At 41.2% G+C, this 21,557-nt stretch overlaps 1 protein-coding gene across 1 annotated transcript in view; it reads right to left on the reverse strand.

The window, feature by feature from the left end:
• The window catches only part of NUP98 (nucleoporin 98 and 96 precursor), a 655,099-nt gene that overhangs the window by 489,361 nt on the left and 144,181 nt on the right, over positions 1-21,557 (reverse strand). The window contains 2 exon segments of the mRNA XM_053705662.1: positions 138-171; positions 173-223. Of these exon segments, the coding sequence (XP_053561637.1) occupies positions 138-171; positions 173-223 (85 nt within the window).

Genomic DNA, 21,557 nt, shown 5'->3' on the forward strand with positions numbered 1-21,557 from the left:
TATTAGAGACAACTAAGCTGATGCCTTGGTGTGTGGTATACCCAGTGTAATGGTTAGACATTTAAACCAGGTGTTTACTCATATGTACCAAAATTAGGGTTTGTATTGGTTCACTAAATTCAGGGTTCGTTTGTTACCAAAGAGCCCGCCAGTAGTGGTGCCAAATGCGGGAGGCACATGTAGTGGTGGTCCCAAAAGGAGCTGGGTTAGTTACAATCAGAGTCTGTGGGGGGTAAGAGAAGAAATTTCTTATGGGAGTAGAGTTTCAATACATTCCCGTGTACACATCCTTGAGAAAATAACTGATTAAAATGGTCAGTATCTAGAGATATAAACTGAAACAAGTCATGTTTTCTTTGTTTAAAACTAATAATGTTAAATATTTTAGATTAAAAACAAATTGTACTTAAGATCTTTAGTCAGACACATTAAAACTGACATGGCACTCATAATTATTCTCACTTTAAACAGCTTTCCGATGTTTACATTTATTCTCCAATTTGCTTAAAAGATAGAACATGTAATTTTAAGGACACTTTAAATTCCAATATTTTCAAATGGTGCTTCATTCTCTTAGTATCCCTTGTTGAAAAAGAAATACGCACTTATCCTGCACTAGTGGGAGCTGCTGCTAATTGTTAACAGCACACATTTGTCTCTTGTGATTGGGCTAACTAGATGTTTTCAGCTTCCTGCCAGTAGTGCAATGCTGTCCCCTTCAGCAATGGATAACAAGAGAATGAAGCAAATTTGATACATGAAGTCAATTGGAAAGTTGTTTAAAATTGTATGTTCTATCTGAATCATAAAAAAAATTGGGTTTACTATCCCTTTAATTCTCTTTGTATAATTAGTTGAAGGTAGCGGTAATGCACTACTGGGAGCCAATGGTAAGAGGCATATATTTGCAGCCACCAATCAGCAGCTTCTGAGCCTACCTAGGTATACTTTTCATTATATACAAAGAGAACAAAACCCTATTAGATTACAAAATGTATGCTTACCTGATAAATTATTCTCTTTCATGGCAGTGAGTCCACAAATTCATTCTTTACTGTTGGGAATACAACACCTGGCCATCAGGAGGCGGCAAAGACACCACAGCCAAAGCTATACGTATCCCTCCAACGTCCCCAGGCATTCAAGCCAAAGAGAATGAAAAGTGAAAAACAAACACTAGGGGATAGAGGGGCCAGAAGAAAAAATAACGGACGCCGCATACTAAAATAGCGGGGCGGGTTCGTGGACTTACTGCCAAGAAAGAAAAATTTATCAGGTAAGAATAAACTTAATTTTCTAATGGCAGTGAGAGTCCACAAAATCATTACTGTTGGGAAACCAATACCCAAGCTAAAGAGGACACAGAAAGAACAGGGAGGGACAAATTAAAGCAGGTAAAGCTAAACTGAAGGCACCATCGCTTGAAGCACTTTTTCTCCCAAATGAAGACTCAGCAGAGGCAAAACCACCAAATTGTAAACCTCTGAAAATGTAAAGAGGACCAAGCAGCCGCCTTACAGATCTGATCTATTGAAGCTTTGCTCTTAAAGGGCCAAGACCAAGACACTGCACAGGTAGAATGAGCCATAAATCGGATAGAAGGCTGTTGTCCCGCCTCCACATGCCATATGGATGATATTTGGCAACAAAAAAAAACAAAATTTATGCTTACCTGATAAATTTATTTCTCTTGTGGTGTATCCAGTCCACAGATTCATCCATTACTTGTGGGATACCAATACCAAGCTATAGGACACGGATGAAGGGAGGGACAAGGCAGGCGCCTTAAACGGAAGGCACCACTGCCTGTAAGACCTTTCTCCCAAAAACAGCCTCCGAAGAAGCAAAAGTATCAAATTTGTAGAATTTAGAAAAAGTATGAAGCGAAGACCAAGTCGCCGCCTTACAAATCTGTTCAACAGAAGCCTCATTTTTAAAAGCCCATGTGGAAGCCATCGCTCTAGTGGAATGAGCTGTAATACTTTCAGGAGGCTGCTGGCCAGCAGTCTCATAAGCTAAGCGGATTATACTTCTTAACCAAAAAGAAAGAAGTTGCTGAAGCCCTTTGGCCTCTCCTCTGTCCAGAGTAGACAACAATGCAGATGTTTGACGGAAATCCTTAGTAGCTTGTAAATAAACTTTAAAGCACGAACTACGTCAAGATTGTGTAAAAGACGTTCCTTCTTTGAAAAAGGGATAGGACACAGTGACGGAACAACAATCTCCTGATTGATATTCCTATTAGATACCACCTTAGGAAGAAACCCAGGTTTGGTACGCAAAACTACCTTATCTGCATGGAAGATCAGATAAGGGGAATCACACTGTAAGGCAGATAACTCTGAAACTCTTCGAGCTGAAGAGATAGCTACCAAAACAGAACTTTCAAGATAAAAGCTTGATATCTATGGAATGCAGAGGTTCAACGGAACCCCTTGAAGAACCTTAAGAACTAAATTTAAACTCCATGGCGGAGCAACGGGTTTAAAACACAGGCTTGATTCTAACTAAAGCTTGACAAAATGCTCTGAACGTCTGGAACATCCGCCAGACGCTTGTGCAAAAGAATAGACAGGGAAGAAATCTGTCCTTTTAAGGAAATAGCTGACAATCCCTTCTCCAATCCCTCTTGGAGAAAGGTAAGATTCTAGGAATCCTGACTTTACTCCATGAGTAACCCTTGGATTCACACCAATGAAGAATATTTACACCATATCTTATGATAGATTTTCCTGGTGACAGGCTTTCGAGCCTGTATAAGGTATCAATGACGACTCGGAGAAACCACGCTTGATAAAATCAATCGTTCAATCTCCAAGCAGTCAGACGCAGAGAAATTAGATTTGGATGGTTGAAAGGACCCTGAAGTAGAAGGTCCTGCCTCAGCGGCAGAGTCCATGGTGGAAGGGATGACATGTCCACCAGATCTGCATACCAAGTCCTGCGTGGCCACGCAGGTGCTATCAAAATCACCAAAGCTCTCTCCTGCTTGATCTTGGCAATCAGACGAGGGAGCAGAGGAAACGGTGGAAACACATAAGCCAGGCTGAAGGACCAAGGCGCTGCTAGAGCATCTATCAGTGCTGCCTTGGGATCCCTGGACCTGGATCCGTAACAAGGAAGTTTGGCGTTCTGACGAGACGCCATGAGATCCAGTTCTGGTTTGCCCCAAAGTTGAATCAACTGCGCAAACACCTCCGGATGGAGTTTATTCCCCCGGATGAAAAGTCTGTCGACTTAGAAAATCCGCCTCCCAGTTCTCTACTCCTGGGATATGGATAGCTGATAGATGGCAAGACTGAACCTCTGCCCATAGAATTATTCTTGAAACCTCCAACATTGCTAGGGAACTCCTTGTTCCCCCTTGATGGTTGATGTAGGCTACAGTCGTGATATTGTCCGACTGAAATCTGATGAACCTGACCGCAGCAAGCTGAGGCCAAGCCTGAAGAGCATTGAATATCGCTCTTAGTTCCAGAATGTTTATCGGAAGAAGTGCCTCCTCCTGATTCCAAATAAAGATTTATCATCCTTAGTAAAAAAAAAATTATAAATCCTGTAAACGTTTAACATACTAAGCCATAAGGGCAAGTAACATGAATATTACGCTTTACTGCAAGCATGATGCAGTCGTTTGTTAAATCACTACAATTAGGCTTACCATAAATAAATGAGGCACTGTCCAGCATTTTCTAGACTTCTTATCTCTCTAGAAAAAATATACTGAACATACCAAGGGCAGTTAATTCTGCAGGCCGTTCCCCCAGCTGAAGTTTTCCCATACTCTTCAGTTAAGGTGTGAGAACAGCAGTGGATCTTAGTTACAACCTGCTAAATCATCAAAAACCTCAGGCAAAACTCTTCTTCTAATTTCTGCCTGAGGTAAAAACAGTACAACGCCGGTACCATTTAAAAATAAACTTTTGATTGAAGATAAACTACACTAAGTCACCACAGTATCTCTAGCTACTTTCCTTGTCGAGAGCTGCAAGAGAATGACTGGAGGTGGCAGTTAGGGGAGGAGCTATATAGACAGCTCTGCTGTTGGGTGATCCTCTTGCAGCTTCCTGTTGGGAAGGAGAATATCCCACAAGTAATGGATGAATCCGTGGACTGGATACACCTTACAAGAGAAAAAAAGTGTAGACTCGCAGTGGCCTGACCCCTACGCTTTCCAGCATACAGAACAAACAAGGAAGAGTATTGACGAAATGTCCTTGGTAGCATGAAGATAAACTTTAAAGCTCAAACATCTAAATTTGTTAATGCACCTTTTGAGGAGGATTAGGATAAAAACATAATTTATGTAAGAACTACCTGATAAATTCATTTCTTTCATATTAGCAAGAGTCCATGAGCTAGTGACGTATGGGATATACATTCCTACCAAGAGGGGCAAAGTTTCCCAAACCTCAAAATGCCTATAAATACACCCCTCACCACACCCACAATTCAGTTTAACGAATAGCAAAGCAAGTGGGGTGATAAGGGTGCGAAGCATCAAAAAATAAGGAAATGGAATAATTGTGCTTTATACAAAAAAATCATAACCACCACAAAAAAACATAATTTATGTAAGAACTTACCTGATAAATTCATTTCTTTCATATTAACAAGAGTCCATGAGCTAGTGACGTATGGGATATACATTCCTACCAGGAGGGGCAAAGTTTCCCAAACCTTAAAATGCCTATAAATACACCCCTCACCACACCCACAAATCAGTTTAACGAATAGCCAAGAAGTGGGGTGATAAGAAAAAAAGTGCGAAGCATATAAAATAAGGAATTGGAATAATTGTGCTTTATACAAAAAAATCATAACCACCACAAAAAAGGGTGGGCCTCATGGACTCTTGTTAATATGAAAGAAATGAATTTATCAGGTAAGTTCTTACATAAATTATGTTTTCTTTCATGTAATTAACAAGAGTCCATGAGCTAGTGACGTATGGGATAATGACTACCCAAGATGTGGATCTTTCCACACAAGAGTCACTAGAGAGGGAGGGATAAAATAAAGACAGCCAATTCCTGCTGAAAATAATCCACACCAAAATAAAGTTTAACAAAAAACATAAGCAGAAGATTCAAACTGAAACCGCTGCCTGAAGAACTTTTCTACCAAAAACTGCTTCAGAAGAAGAAAATACATCAAAATGGTAGAATTTAGTAAAAGTATGCAAAGAGGACCAAGTTGCTGCTTTGCAGATCTGGTCAACCGAAGCTTCATTCCTAAACGCCCAGGAAGTAGATACTGACCTAGTAGAATGAGCTGTAATTCTCTGAGGCGGAATTTTACCCGACTCAACATAGGCAAGATGAATTAAAGATTTCAACCAAGATGCCAAAGAAATGGCAGAAGCTTTCTGGCCTTTCCTAGAACCGGAAAAGATAACAAATAGACTAGAAGTCTTACGGAAAGATTTCGTAGCTTCAACATAATATTTCAAAGCTCTAACAACATCCAAAGAATGCAACGATTTCTCCTTAGAATTCTTAGGATTAGGACATAATGAAGGAACCACAATTTCTCTACTAATGTTGTTGGAATTCACAACTTTAGGTAAAAATTCAAAAGAAGTTCGCAACACCCGCCTTATCCTGATGAAAAATCAGAAAAGGAGACTCACAGAAAGAGCAGATAATTCTGAAACTCTTCTAGCAGAAGAGATGGCCAAAAGGAACAAAACTTTCCAAGAAAGTAATTTAATGTCCAATGAATGCATAGGTTCAAACGGAGGAGCTTGAAGAGCTCCCAGAACCAAATTCAAAACTCCAAGGAGGAGAAATTGACTTAATGACAGGTTTTATACGAACCAAAGCTTGTACAAAACAATGAATATCAGGAAGAATAGCAATCTTTCTGTGAAAAAGAACAGAAAGAGCGGAGATTTGTCCTTTCAAAGAACTTGCGGACAAACCCTTATCTAAACCATCCTGAAGAAACTGTAAAAATTCTCGGTATTCTAAAAGAATGCCAAGAAAAATGATGAGAAAGACACCAAGAAATATAAGTCTTCCAGACTCTATAATATATCTCTCGAGATACAGATTTACGAGCCTGTAACATAGTATTAATCACGGAGTCAGAGAAACCTCTTTGACCAAGAATCAAGCGTTCAATCTCCATACCTTTAAATTTAAGGATTTCAGATCCGGATGGAAAAAAGGACCTTGTGACAGAAGGTCTGGTCTTAACGGAAGAGTCCATGGTTGGCAAGATGCCATCCGGACAAGATCCGCATACCAAAACCTGTGAGGCCATGCCGGAGCTATTAGCAGAACAAACGAGCATTCCCTCAGAATCTTGGAGATTACTCTTGGAAGAAGAACTAGAGGCGGAAAGATATAGGCAGGATGATACTTCCAAGGAAGTGATAATGCATCCACTGCCTCCGCCTGAGGATCCCGGGATCTGGACAGATACCTGGGAAGTTTCTTGTTTAGATGAGAGGCCATCAGATCTATCTCTGGGAGCCCCCACATTTGAACAATCTGAAGAAATACCTCTGGGTGAAGAGACCATTCGCCCGGATGCAACGTTTGGCGACTGAGATAATCCGCTTCCCAATTGTCTACACCTGGGATATGAACCGCAGAGATTAGACAGGAGCTGGATTCCGCCCAAACCAAAATTCGAGATACTTCTTTCATAGCCAGAGGACTGTGAGTCCCTCCTTGATGATTGATGTATGCCACAGTTGTGACATTGTCTGTCTGAAAACAAGATGAACGATTCTCTCTTCAGAAGAGGCCAAAACTGAAGAGCTCTGAAAACTGCACGGAGTTCCAAGATATTGATCGGTAATCTCACCTCCTGAGATTCCCAAACTCCTTGTGCCGTCAGAGATCCCCACACAGCTCCCCAACCTGTGAGACTTGCATCTGTTGAAATTACAGTCCAGGTCGGAAGAACAAAAGAAGCCCCCTGAATTAAACGAAGGTGATCTGTCCACCACGTTAGAGAGTGTCCGAACAATCGGTTTTAAAGATATTAATTGATATATCTTCGTGTAATCCCTGCACCATGGTTCAGCATACAGAGCTGAAGAGGTCGCATGTGAAAACGAGCAAAGGGGATCGCGTCCGATGCAGCAGTCATAAGACCTAGAATTTCCATGCATAAGGCTACCGAAGGGAATGATTGAGACTGAAGGTTTTCGACAAGCTGTAATCAATTTTAGACGTCTCTTGTCTGTTAAAGACAGAGTCATGGACACTGAATCTATCTGAAAACCCAGAAAGGTTACCCTTGTTTGAGGAATCAAAGAACTTTTTGGTAAATTGATCCTCCAACCATGATCTTGAAGAAACAACACAAGTCGATTCGTATGAGACTCTGCTAAATGTAAAGACTGAGCAAGTACCAAGATATCGTCCCAAATAAGGAAATACCACAATACCCGGTTCTCTGATTACAGACAGAAGGGCACCGAGAATCTTTGTGAAAATTCTTGGAGCTGTAGCAAGGCCAAACGGTTTAGAGCCACAAATTGGTAATGCTTGTCTAGAAAAGAGAATCTCAGGAACTGATAATGATCTGGATGAATCGGAATATGCAGATATGCATCCTGTAAATCTATTGTGGACATATAATTCCCCTTGCTGAACAAAAACAGAATTTATGTTTACCTGATAAATTACTTTCTCCAACGGTGTGTCCGGTCCACGGCGTCATCCTTACTTGTGGGATATTCTCCTCCCCAACAGGAAATGGCAAAGAGCCCAGCAAAGCTGGTCACATGATCCCTCCTAGGCTCCGCCTACCCCAGTCATTCGACCGACGTTAAGGAGGAATATTTGCATAGGAGAAACCATATGGTACCGTGGTGACTGTAGTTAAAGAAAATAAATTATCAGACCTGATTAAAAAAACCAGGGCGGGCCGTGGACCGGACACACCGTTGGAGAAAGTAATTTATCAGGTAAACATAAATTCTGTTTTCTCCAACATAGGTGTGTCCGGTCCACGGCGTCATCCTTACTTGTGGGAACCAATACCAAAGCTTTAGGACACGGATGAAGGGAGGGAGCAAATCAGGTCACCTAAATGGAAGGCACCACGGCTTGCAAAACCTTTCTCCCAAAAATAGCCTCAGAAGAAGCAAAAGTATCAAACTTGTAAAATTTGGTAAAAGTGTGCAGTGAAGACCAAGTCGCTGCCCTACATATCTGATCAACAGAAGCCTAATCCTTGAAGGCCCATGTGGAAGCCACAGCCCTAGTGGAATGAGCTGTGATTCTTTCGGGAGGCTGCCGTCCGGCAGTCTCGTAAGCCAATCTGATGATGCTTTTAATCCAAAAAGAGAGAGAGGTAGAAGTTGCTTTTTGACCTCTCCTTTTACCAGAATAAACAACAAACAAGGAAGATGTTTGTCTAAAATCCTTTGTAGCATCTAAATAGAATTTTAGAGCGCGAACAACATCCAAATTGTGCAACAAACGTTCCTTCTTTGAAACTGGTTTCGGACACAGAGAAGGTACGATAATCTCCTGGTTAATGTTTTTGTTAGAAACAACTTTTGGAAGAAAACCAGGTTTAGTACGTAAAACCACCTTATCTGCATGGAACACCAGATAAGGAGGAGAACACTGCAGAGCAGATAATTCTGAAACTCTTCTAGCAGAAGAGATTGCAACTAAAAACAAAACTTTCCAAGATAATAACTTAATATCAACGGAATGTAAGGGTTCAAACGGAACCCCCTGAAGAACTGAAAGAACTAAATTGAGACTCCAAGGAGGAGTCGAAGGTTTGTAAACAGGCTTAATTCTAACCAGAGCCTGAACAAAGGCTTGAACATCTGGCACAGCTGCCAGCTTTTTGTGAAGTAACACAGACAAGGCAGAAATCTGTCCCTTCAGGGAACTTGCAGATAATCCTTTTTCCAATCCTTCTTGAAGGAAGGATAGAATCTTAGGAATCTTAACCTTGTCCCAAGGGAATCCTTTAGATTCACACCAACAGATATATTTTTTCCAAATTTTGTGGTAAATCTTTCTAGTTACAGGCTTTCTGGCCTGAACAAGAGTATCGATAACAGAATCTGAGAACCCTCGCTTCGATAAGATCAAGCGTTCAATCTCCAAGCAGTCAGCTGGAGTGAAACCAGGTTCGGATGTTCGAACGGACCCTGAACAAGAAGGTCTCGTCTCAAAGGTAGCTTCCAAGGTGGAGCCGATGACATATTCACCAGATCTGCATACCAAGTCCTGCGTGGCCACGCAGGAGCTATCAAGATCACCGACGCCCTCTCCTGATTGATCCTGGCTACCAGCCTGGGGATGAGAGGGAACGGCGGGGAACACATAAGCTAGTTTGAAGGTCCAAGGTGCTACTAGTGCATCCACTAGAGCCGCCTTGGGATCCCTGGATCTGGACCCGTAGCAAGGAACTTTGAAGTTCTGACGAGAGGCCATCAGATCCATGTCTGGAATGCCCCACAGCTGAGTGACTTGGGCAAAGATTTCCGGATGGAGTTCCCACTCCCCCGGATGCAATGTCTGACGACTCAGAAAATCCGCTTCCCAATTTTCCACTCCTGGGATGTGGATAGCGGACAGGTGGCAGGAGTGAGACTCCGCCCATAGAATGATTTTGGTCACTTCTTCCATCGCTAGGGAACTCCTTGTTCCCCCCTGATGGTTGATGTACGCAACAGTTGTCATGTTGTCTGATTGAAACCGTATGAACTTGGCCCTCGCTAGCTGAGGGCCAAGCCTTGAGAGCATTGAATATCGCTCTCAGTTCCAGAATATTTATCGGTAGAAGAGATTCTTCCCGAGACCAAAGACCCTGAGCTTTCAGGGATCCCCAGACCGCGCCCCAGCCCATCAGACTGGCGTCGGTCGTGACAATGACCCACTCTGGTCTGCGGAATGTCATCCCTTGTGACAGGTTGTCCAGGGACAGCCACCAACGGAGTGAGTCTCTGGTCCTCTGATTTACTTGTATCTTCGGAGACAAGTCTGTATAATCCCCATTCCACTGACTGAGCATGCACAGTTGTAATGGTCTTAGATGAATGCGCGCAAAAGGAACTATGTCCATAGCCGCTACCATCAACCCGATCACTTCCATGCACTGAGCTATGGAAGGAAGAGGAACGGAATGAAGTATCCGACAAGAGTCTAGAAGCTTTGATTTTCTGGCCTCTGTCAGAAATATCCTCATTTCTAAGGAGTCTATAATTGTTCCCAAGAAGGGAACCCTTGTTGACGGAGATAGAGAACTCTTTTCCACGTTCACTTTCCATCCGTGAGATCTGAGAAAGGCCAGGACGATGTCCGTGTGAGCCTTTGCTTGAGGAAGGGACGACGCTTGAATCAGAATGTCGTCCAAGTAAGGTACTACAGCAATGCCCCTTGGTCTTAGCACAGCTAGAAGGGACCCTAGTACCTTTGTGAAAATCCTTGGAGCAGTGGCTAATCCGAAAGGAAGCGCCACGAACTGGTAATGCTTGTCCAGGAATGCGAACCTTAGGAACCGATGATGTTCCTTGTGGATAGGAATATGTAGATACGCATCCTTTAAATCCACCGTGGTCATGAATTGACCTTCCTGGATGGAAGGAAGAATAGTTCGAATGGTTTCCATCTTGAACGATGGAACCTTGAGAAACTTGTTTAAGATCTTGAGATCTAAGATTGGTCTGAACGTTCCCTCTTTTTTGGGAACTATGAACAGATTGGAGTAGAACCCCATCCCTTGTTCTCTTAATGGAACAGGATGAATCACTCCCATTTTTAACAGGTCTTCTACACAATGTAAGAATGCCTGTCTTTTTATGTGGTCTGAAGACAACTGAGACCTGTGGAACCTCCCCCTTGGGGGAAGTCCCTTGAATTCCAGAAGATAACCTTGGGAGACTATTTCTAGCGCCCAAGGATCCAGAACATCTCTTGCCCAAGCCTGAGCAAAGAGAGAGAGTCTGCCCCCCACCAGATCCGGTCCCGGATCGGGGGCCAACATTTCATGCAGTCTTGGTAGCAGTGGCAGGTTTCTTGGCCTGCTTTCCCTTGTTCCAGCCTTGCATTGGTCTCCAAGCTGGCTTGGCTTGAGAAGTATTACCCTCTTGCTTAGAGGACGTAGTACCTCGGGCTGGTCCGTTTCTACGAAAGGGACGAAAATTAGGTTTATTTTTTGCCTTGAAAGGCCGATCCTGAGGAAGGGCGTGGCCCTTACCCCCAGTGATATCAGAGATAATCTCTTTCAAGTCAGGGCCAAACAGCGTTTTCCCCTTGAAAGGAATGTTAAGTAGCTTGTTCTTGGAAGACGCATCAGCCGACCAAGATTTCAACCAAAGCGCTCTGCGCGCCACAATAGCAAACCCAGAATTCTTAGCCGCTAACCTGGCCAATTGCAAAGTGGCGTCTAGGGTGAAAGAATTAGCCAATTTGAGAGCATTGATTCTGTCCATAATCTCCTCATAAGGAGGAGAATCACTATCGACCGCCTTTATCAGCTCATCGAACCAGAAACATGCGGCTGTAGCGACAGGGACAATGCATGCAATTGGTTGTAGAAGGTAACCCTGCTGAACAAACATCTTTTTAAGCAAACCTTCTAATTTTTTATCCATAGGATCTTTGAAAGCACAACTATCCTCTATGGGTATAGTGGTGCGTTTGTTTAAAGTGGAAAACCGCTCCCTCGACCTTGGGGACTGTCTGCCATAAGTCCTTTCTGGGGTCGACCAAAGGAAACAATTTTTTAAATATGGGGGGAGGGACGAAAGGAATACCGGGCCTTTCCCATTCTTTATTAACAATGTCCGCCACCCGCTTGGGTATAGGAAAAGCTTCTGGGAGCCCCGGCACCTCTAGGAACTTGTCCATTTTACATAGCTTCTCTGGGATGACCAACTTGTCACAATCATCCAGAGTGGATAATACCTCCTTAAGCAGAATGCGGAGATGTTCCAACTTAAATTTAAATGCAATCACATCAGGTTCAGCCTGTTGAGAAATGTTCCCTGAATCAGTAATTTCTCCCTCAGACAAAACCTCCCTGGCCCCATCAGACTGGGTTAGGGGCCCTTCAGAGATATTAGTATCAGCGTTGCCATGCTCTTCAGTATCTAAAACAGAGCAGCCGCGCTTACGCTGACAAGTGTTCATTTGGGCTAAAATGTTTTTGACAGAATTATCCATTACAGCCGTTAATTGTTGCATAGTAAGGAGTATTGGCGCGCTAGATGTACTAGGGGCCTCCTGAGTGGGCAAGACTCGTGTAGACGAAGGAGGGAATGATGCAGTACCATGCTTACTCCCCTCACTTGAGGAATCATCTTGGGCATCATTGTCATTATCACATAAATCACATTTATTTAAATGAATAGGAATTCTGGCTTCCCCACATTCAGAACACAGTCTATCTGGTAGTTCAGACATGTTAAACAGGCATAAACTTGATAACAAAGTACAAAACGTTTTAAAATAAAACCGTTACTGTCACTTTAAATTTTAAACTGAACACACTTTATTACTGCAATTGCGAAAAAACATGAAGGAATTGTACAAAATTCACCAAATTTTCACCACAGTGTCTTAAAGCCTTAAAAGTATTGCACACCAAATTTGGAAGCTTTAACCCTTAAAATAACGGAACCGGAGCCGTTTTAAACTTTAACCCCTTTACAGTCCCTGGTATCTGCTTTGCTGAGACCCAACCAAGCCCAAAGGGGAATACGATACCAAATGACGCCTTCAGAAAGTCTTTTTTTAAGTATCAGAGCTCCACACACATGCGACTGCATGCCATGCCTCTCAAAAACAAGTGCGCCACACCGGCGCGAAAATGAGGCTCTGCTTATGCTTTGGGAAAGCCCCTAAGGAATAAGGTGTCCTAATACAGTGCCTGCCGATATTCTTATATCAAAATACCCAGATAAAATGATTCCTCAAGGCTAAATATGTGTTAATAATGAATCGATTTAGCCCAGAAAAGTCTACAGTCTTAATAAGCCCTTGTGAAGCCCTTATTTATGATCGTAATAAACATGGCTTACCGGATCCCATAGGGAAAATGACAGCTTCCAGCATTACATCGTCTTGTTAGAATGTGTCATACCTCAAGCAGCAAGAGACTGCATACTGTTCCCCCCAACTGAAGTTAGTAGCACTCAACAGTCCTGTGTGGAACAGCCATGGATTTTAGTTACGGTTGCTAAAATCATTTTCCTCATACAAACAGAAATCTTCATCTCTTTTCTGTTTCTGAGTAAATAGTACATACCAGCACTATTTCAAAATAACAAACTCTTGATTGAATAATAAAAACTACAGTTAAACACTAAAAAACTCTAAGCCATCTCCGTGGAGATGTTGCCTGTACAACGGCAAAGAGAATGACTGGGGTAGGCGGAGCCTAGGAGGGATCATGTGACCAGCTTTGCTGGGCTCTTTGCCATTTCCTGTTGGGGAGGAGAATATCCCACAAGTAAGGATGACGCCGTGGACCGGACACACCTATGTTGGAGAAAGGCAATATAGTCCTTACAGTTACCATCTTGAACGTTGGTATCCTTACATAACGATTCAATAATTTTAGATCCAGAACTGGTCTGAAGGAATTCTCCTTCTTTGGTACAATGAAGAGATTTGAATAAAACCCCATTCCCTGTTCCGGAACTGGAACTGGCATAATTACTCCAGCCAACTCTAGATCTGAAACACAATTCAGAAATGCTTGAGCTTTCACTGGATTTACTGGGACATGGGAAAGAAAAAATCTCTTTGCAGGAGGTCTCATCTTGAAACCAATTCTGTACCCTTCTGAAACAATGTTCTGAATCCAAAGATTGTGAACAGAATTGATCCAAATTTCTTTGAAAAAACGTAACCTGCCCCCTACCAGCTGAGCTGGAATGAGGGCCGTACCTTCATGTGAACTTAGAAGCAGGCTTTGCTTTCTAGCAGGCTTGGATTTATTCCAGACTGGAGATGGTTTCCAAACTGAAACTGCTCCTGAGGACGAAGGATCAGGCTTTTGTTCTTTGTTGAAACGAAAGGAACGAAAACGATTGTTAGCCCTGTTTTTACCTTTAGACTTTTTATCCTGTGGTAAAAAAGTTCCTTTCCCACCAGTAACAGTTGAAATAATAGAATCCAACTGAGAACCAAATAATTTGTTTCCCTGGAAAGAAATGGAAAGTAGAGTTGATTTAGAAGCCATATCAGCATTCCAGGTCTTAAGCCATAAAGCTCTTCTGGCTAAGATAGCCAGAGACATAAACCTAACATCAACTCTAATAATATCAAAAATGGCATCACAGATGAAATTATTAGCATGCTGGAGAAGAATAATAATATCATGAGAATCACGATTTGTTACTTGTTGCGCTAGAGTTTCCAACCAAAAAGTTGAAGCTGCAGCAACATCAGCCAATGATATAGCAGGTCTAAGAAGATTACCTGAACATAGATAAGCTTTTCTTAGAAAAGATTCAATTTTTCTATCTAAAGGATCCTTAAACGAGGTACCATCTGACGTAGGAATGGTAGAACGTTTAGCAAGGGTAGAAATAGCCCCATCAACTTTAGGGATTTTGTCCCAAAATTCTAACCTGTCAGGCGGAACAGGATATAATTGCTTAAAACGTTTAGAAGGAGTAAATGAATTACCCAATTTATCCCATTCCTTGGAAATTACAGCAGAAATAGCATTAGGAACAGGAAAGACTTCTGGAATAACCGCAGGAGCTTTAAAAACCTTATCCAAACGTATAGAATTAGTATCAAGAGGACTAGAATCCTCTATTTCTAAAGCAATTAGTACTTCTTTAAGTAAAGAGCGAATAAATTCCATCTTAAATAAATATGAAGATTTATCAGCATCAATCTCTGAGATAGAATCCTCTGAACCAGAAGAGTCCAAAGAATCAGAATGATGGTGTTCATTTAAAAATTCATCTGTAGAGAGAGAAGATTTAAAAGACTTTTTACGTTTACTAGAAGGAGAAATAACAGACAAAGCCTTCTTTATGGATTCAGAAACAAAATCTCTTATGTTATCAGGAACATTCTGCACCTTAGATGTTGAGGGAACTGCAACAGGCAATGGTACATCACTAAAGGAAATATTATCTGCTTTAACAAGTTTGTCATGACAATTATTACAAACAACAGCTGGAGGAATAGCTACCAAAAGTTTACAGCAGATACACTTAGCTTTGGTAGATCCAGCAGGCAGTGGTTTTCCTGTAGTATCTTCTGGCTCAGATGCAACGTGAGACATCTTGCAATATGTAAGAGAAAAAACAACATATAAAGCAAAATAGATCAAATTCCTTATAAGACAGTTTCAGGAATGGGAAAAAAATGCCAAACATCAAGCTTCTAGCAACCAGAAGCAAATGAAAAATGAGACTGAAATAATGTGGAGACAAAAGCGACGCCCATATTTTTTAGCGCCAAATAAGACGCCCACATTATTTGGCGCCTAAATGCTTTTGGCGCCAAAAATGACGCCACATCCGGAACGCCGACATTTTTGGCGCAAAATAACGTCAAAAATGACGCAACTTCCGGCGACACGTATGACGCCGGAAACGGAAAATAATTTTTGCGCAAAAAAAGTCCGCGCCAAGAATGACGCAATAAAATGAAGCATTTTCAGCCCCCGCGAGCCTAACAGCCCACAGGGAAAAAAGTCAAATTTTTGAGGTAAGAAAAAATATGATAATTCAATGCATAATCCCAAATATGAAACTGACTGTCTGGAAATAAGGAAAGTTGAACATTCTGAGTCAAAGCAAATAAATGTTTGAATACATATATTTAGAACTTTATAAATAAAGTGCCCAACCATAGCTTAGAGTGTCACAGAAAATAAGACTTACTTACCCCAGGACACTCATCTACATGTTTGTAGAAAGCCAAACCAGTACTGAAACGAGAATCAGTAGAGGAAATGGTAAATATAAGAGTATATCGTCGATCTGAAAAGGGAGGTAAGAGATGAATCTCTACGACCGATAACAGAGAACCTTATGAAATAGACCCCGTAGAAGGAGATCACTGCATTCAATAGGCAATACTCTCTTCACATCCCTCTGACATTCACTGCACGCTGAGAGGAAAACCGGGCTCCAACTTGCTGCGGAGCGCATATCAACGTAGAATCTAGCACAAACTTACTTCACCACCTTCCCTTGGAGGCAAAGTTTGTAAAAACTGATTTGTGGGTGTGGTGAGGGGTGTATTTATAGGCATTTTAAGGTTTGGGAAACTTTGCCCCTCCTGGTAGGAATGTATATCCCATACGTCACTAGCTCATGGACTCTTGTTAATTACATGAAAGAAAAGGGTGGGCCTCATGGACTCTTGCTAATATGAAAGAAATGAATTTATCAGGTAAGTTCTTACATAAATTATGTTTTCTTTCATGTAATTAGCAAGAGTCCATGAGCTAGTGACGTATGGATAGCAGATACCCAAGATGTGGAACTTCCACGCAAGAGTCACTAGAGAGGGAGGGATAAAATAAAGAGCCAATTCCGCTGAAAAAAATAATCCACACCCAAATCAAAAATGTCAATCTTTATAATGAAAAAAACTGAAATTATAAGCAGACAAATCAAACAGAAACAGCTGCCTGAAGTACTTTTCTACCAAAAACTGCTTCAGAAGAAAAACACATCAAAATGGTAGAATTTAGTAAAAGTATGCAAAGAGGACCAAGTGGCCGCTTTGCAAATCTGATCAACAGAAGCTTCATTCCTAAATGCCCAGGAAGTAGAAACTGACCTAGTAGAATGAGCCGTAATTCTTTGAGGCGGGGACTTACCCGACTCTACATAAGCATGATGAATCAAAGACTTTAACCAAGATGCCAAAGAAATGGCAGAAGCCTTCTGACCTCTCTCAGGACCAGAAAAAAACAACAAATAGACCTAGAAGTCTTTCTAAAATCTTTAGTAGCTTCAACATATTTCAAAGCTCTAACTACATCCAAAGAATGTAACAATCTCTCCTTAGAATTCTTAGGATTAGGACATAATGAAGGGACAACAATTTCTCTACTAATGTTGTTAGAATTCACAACCTTAGGTAAAAATAGAAATGAAGTCCGCAACACCGCCTTATCCTGATGAAAAATCAGAAAAGGAGATTCACAAGAAAGAGCAGATAACTCAAACTCTTCTAGCAGAAGAGATAGCCAAAAGGAACAATATTTTCCAAGAAAGTAATTTAATGTCCAGAGAATGCATAGGCTCAAATGGAGGAGCCTGTAAAGCTGTCAAAACCAGATTAAGACTCCAAAGAGGAGAGATTGGCTTAATAACAGGTTTGATATGGACCAAAGCCTGTACAAAACAATGATAATCAGGAAGATTAGCAATCTTTCTGTGAAAAAGAATAGAAAGAGCAGAGATTTGTCCTTTCAAAGAACTTGCAGACAAACCTTTATCCAAACCATCCTGAAGAAATTGTAAAATTCTAGGAATTCTGAAAGAATGCCAGGAGGAATTTATGAAAAGAACACAAGAGATGTAAGACTTCCAAACTCTATAATAAATCTTTCTAGAGACAGATTTCCGAGCCTGTAACATAGTATTAATCACTGAGTCAGAGAGACCTCTATGACTAAGAATTAAGCGTTCAATCTCCATACCTTCAAATTTAATAATTTGAGATCCTGATGGAAAAAAGGGCCTTGAGATAGGTCTGGCCTAACGGAAGTGTCCAAGGCTGGCAACTGGCCATCCGAACGAGATCCGCCAAACCAAAACCTTGAGGCCATGCTGGAGCCACCAGCAGTACAAATGAGCGCTCCAATAGAATTTTGGAGATTACTTTCGGAAGAAGAACTAGAGGCGGAAAGTATAAGCAGGATGATAATTCCAAGGAATTGACAACACATCCAATGCTTCCGCCTGAGGATCCCGGGATCTGGACAGATACCTGGGAAGTTTCCTGTTTAGATGAGAGGCCATCAGATCTATTTCTGGAAGTCCCCAGATTTGAACAATCTGGAGAAAAACCTCTGGATGAAGGGACCATTCGCCCCGGATGTATCGTCTGGCGACTGAGATTAATCCGCTTCCCAATTGTCTACACCTGGGATGTGAACCGCAGAAATTAGACAGGAGCTGGATTCCGCCCATACAAGTATCCAAGATACTACTTTCATAGCTTGAGGACTGCGAGTCCCCCCTTGATGATTGACATATGCCACGGTCGTGACATTGTCTGTTTGAAAACAATAAACGATTCTCTCTTCAGAAGAGGCCAGTACTGAAGAGCTCTGAAAATCGCACGGAGTTCCAAAATATTGATTGGTTACGAACGAAAGAGGCCCCTTGAATTAAACGATGGTGATTCATCACCACGTTAGAGATGATCGAACATTGGGATTTAAGGATATTATTTGTGATATCCTTGTATAATCCCTGCACCACTGGTTCAGCATACAAAGCTGGAGTGGTCTCGTATGAAAACAAGCAAAAGGGATCGCGTCGATGCAGCAGTCATGAGACCTAAAATCTCCATGCATAATACTACCGAAGGGAACAATTGAGACTGAAGGTTTCGACAGGCTGAAACCAATTTCAGACGTCTCTTTTCTGTCAGAGACAAAGTCATGGACACTGAATCTATTTGGAAACCTAAAAAAGGTTACTCTTGGTCTGAGGAATCAAGGAACTCTTTGGTAATTGAATCTCCAACCATGTCTTTTGAAGAAACAACACAAGTTGATTCGTATGAGATTCTGCAGAATGTGAAGACTGAGCCAAGTACCAAGATGTTGTCCAATAAGGAAATACCGCAATACCCTGTTCTGATTACAGAGAGAAGGGCACCGAGAACCTTCGAAAAGATTCTTGGTGCTGTTGCTAGACCAAATGGAAGAGCAACAAACTGGTAATGCTTGTCTAGAAAAGAGAATCTCAGAAACTAAAAGTGATCTGGATGAATTGGAATATGCAGGTATGCATCCTGTAAATCTATTGTAGACATATAATGCCCTTGCTGAACAAAAGGCAGAATAGTTCTTATAGTTACCATCTTGAATGTTGGTATCCTTACATAACGATTCAATATTTTTAGATCCAGAACCGGTCTGAAAGAATTCTCTTTCTTGGTACGATGAATAGATTTGAATAAAACCCCAGACCCTGTTCCAGAACTGTAACTGGTATAATTACCCCCAGCTAACTCTAGGTCTGAAACACATTTCAGAAATGCCTGCGCTTTTACTGGATTGACTGGAATGTGTGAGAGAAAGAATCTTCTTCACAGGCGGTCTTACTTTGAAACCTATTCTGTACCCTTGTGAAACAAGGTTCTGAATCCCAAAGATGTGAACCGAATTGATCCAAACATCTTTGAAAAATCGCAACCTGCCCCCTACCAGCTGTGCTGGAATGAGGGCCGCACCTTCACTGCGGATTTAGGGGCTGGTTTTGACTTTCTGGAAGGCTTAGATTTATTCCAGATGGATTAGGTTTCCAACAGGAAACCGTTGCTTTAGTGGAAGGATCGGGCTTCTGCTCCTTCTGACGAAAGGAACGAAAACTATTAGCAGCCCTGTAATTACCTTAGATTTTTTACCCTGAGGCAAAAAGGCACCCTTACCACCAGTAACAGTTGAAATAGAATCCAACTGAGAACCAAACAATTTATTACCTTGGAAAGAGAGAGAAAGCAAAGTTGATTTAGAACTCATATCTACATTCCAGGATTTAAGCCATAAAGCTCGTCTAGCTAAGATAGCTAAAGACATATACCGGACATCAACTCTAATGATATCAAAAATGTCATCACAGACAAAATTATTAGCGTGTTGAAGAAGTTTAACAATGCTATAAGTGTTATGATCTGTTACTTGTTGCGCTAAAGTCTCCAACCAAAAAGTTGAAGCCGCAGCAACATCAGCCAAAGAGATCGCAGGTCTAAGTAGATTACCAGAACATAAATAAGCTTTTCTCAAAAAAGATCAATTTTTCCTATCTAATGGATCTTTAAACGAAGGTGCTATCTGCCGTAGGAATAGCAGTACGTTTGGCAAGAGTAGAGATAGCCCCATCGACCTTAGGGATTTTATCCCAAAATTCCAGTCTATCAGATGGCACAGGGTACAATTTCTTAAACCTTGGAGAAGGAGTAAATGAAGTACCCAGACTCCCATTCCCTAGCAATCACATCTGAGATAGCATCAGGAACGGGAAAAACTTCCGGAATTAACACATGAGGTTTATAAACCGAATTTAAACGTTTAGTAGTTCTAGAATCAAGAGGACTGGACTCCTCCATATCTAGAGCAATCAAAACTTCTTTAAGCAATGAACGAATAAACTCCATCTTAAATAAATATGAAGATTTATCAGAATCAATATCTTAAGTAGAATCTTCCGAACCAGAAAAAACCTCATCAGAAACAGATAAGTCAGAATGATGGTCACCTAAAAATTCATCAGAAAAATGAAGTTTTGAAAGACCTTTTACGTTTATTGGAAGGAGGAATAACAGACAGAGCCTTCTTAATAGAATTAGAAACAAATTCTTTAACATTAACAGGAACATCCTGAACAAAAGATGTTGAAGGAACAACAACAGGTAAAGGATTGTTACTAATAGAGACAGAATCCGCTTTGGAAAGTTTATCATGACAGCTTTCACAAACCACAGCTGGGGGAACAGATACCACAAGTTTACAACATATACACTTAACTTTGGTAGGTCCAGCATCAGGCAGCGTCTTCATTAGAGGATTTTGATTCAGGGACAGGATGAGATATCTGCAATATGTAATTAAAAAAGAAAAAACATATAAAGCAAAATTATCAAATTCCTTAAAAGACAGTTTCAGGAATGGGAAAAAATGCCAAAATAATAAGCTTCTGGAAACCAGAAGCCATGATAAAAAATGTCTTAAATAAAGTGAGTAAAAAGAAACGCCCACATTTTTTTGGCGCAAAAAAATGTCTGAATACGCATGCGTAACAGAATACAACTTCCGGCGTAACGTCACCAGAAATGACAACTTATTGCGCCAAAAAAAGTACGCGCCAAAAAAATGACGTAAAAAGAAACATTTTCTGCCCCCGCGAGCCTAACAGCACACAGGAAAAAATGGCCAAATGAAAAATTTTCAAGGTAAGAAAAAATAAAGTAATGCATTATCCCAATAATGAAACTGACAGTCTGTATAGAAAAGGAATACTGAATACCCTGAATCAAGGCAAAGTTTATAGACATATATTTTAAACTTTACAAATAAAGTGCCCAACCATTAGCGCAGAGTGTCACAAAGAACACCCCAGGACACTCCTCTACATGTAGTAGATAGCCAAACCAGTACTGAAACGAGAATCAGTAGAGGTAAAGGTATATAGAGTATATCGTCGATCTGAAAAGGGAGGTAGAAGAAGAAATCTCTACGACCGATAACAGAGAACCTATGAAATTGATCCCCTAGAGGTAGACCATAGTATTCGAATAGGCAATACTCTCTTCACATCCCTCTGACATTCACTGCACTTCGAGAGGAAAACCGGGCTTCAACCTGTTACGAAGCGCATATCAACGAAGAATCTTAAGCACAAACTT

The sequence above is a fragment of the Bombina bombina genome, chromosome 3 (assembly GCF_027579735.1).
Source record: "Bombina bombina isolate aBomBom1 chromosome 3, aBomBom1.pri, whole genome shotgun sequence".
NCBI lineage: Eukaryota > Metazoa > Chordata > Amphibia > Anura > Bombinatoridae > Bombina > Bombina bombina.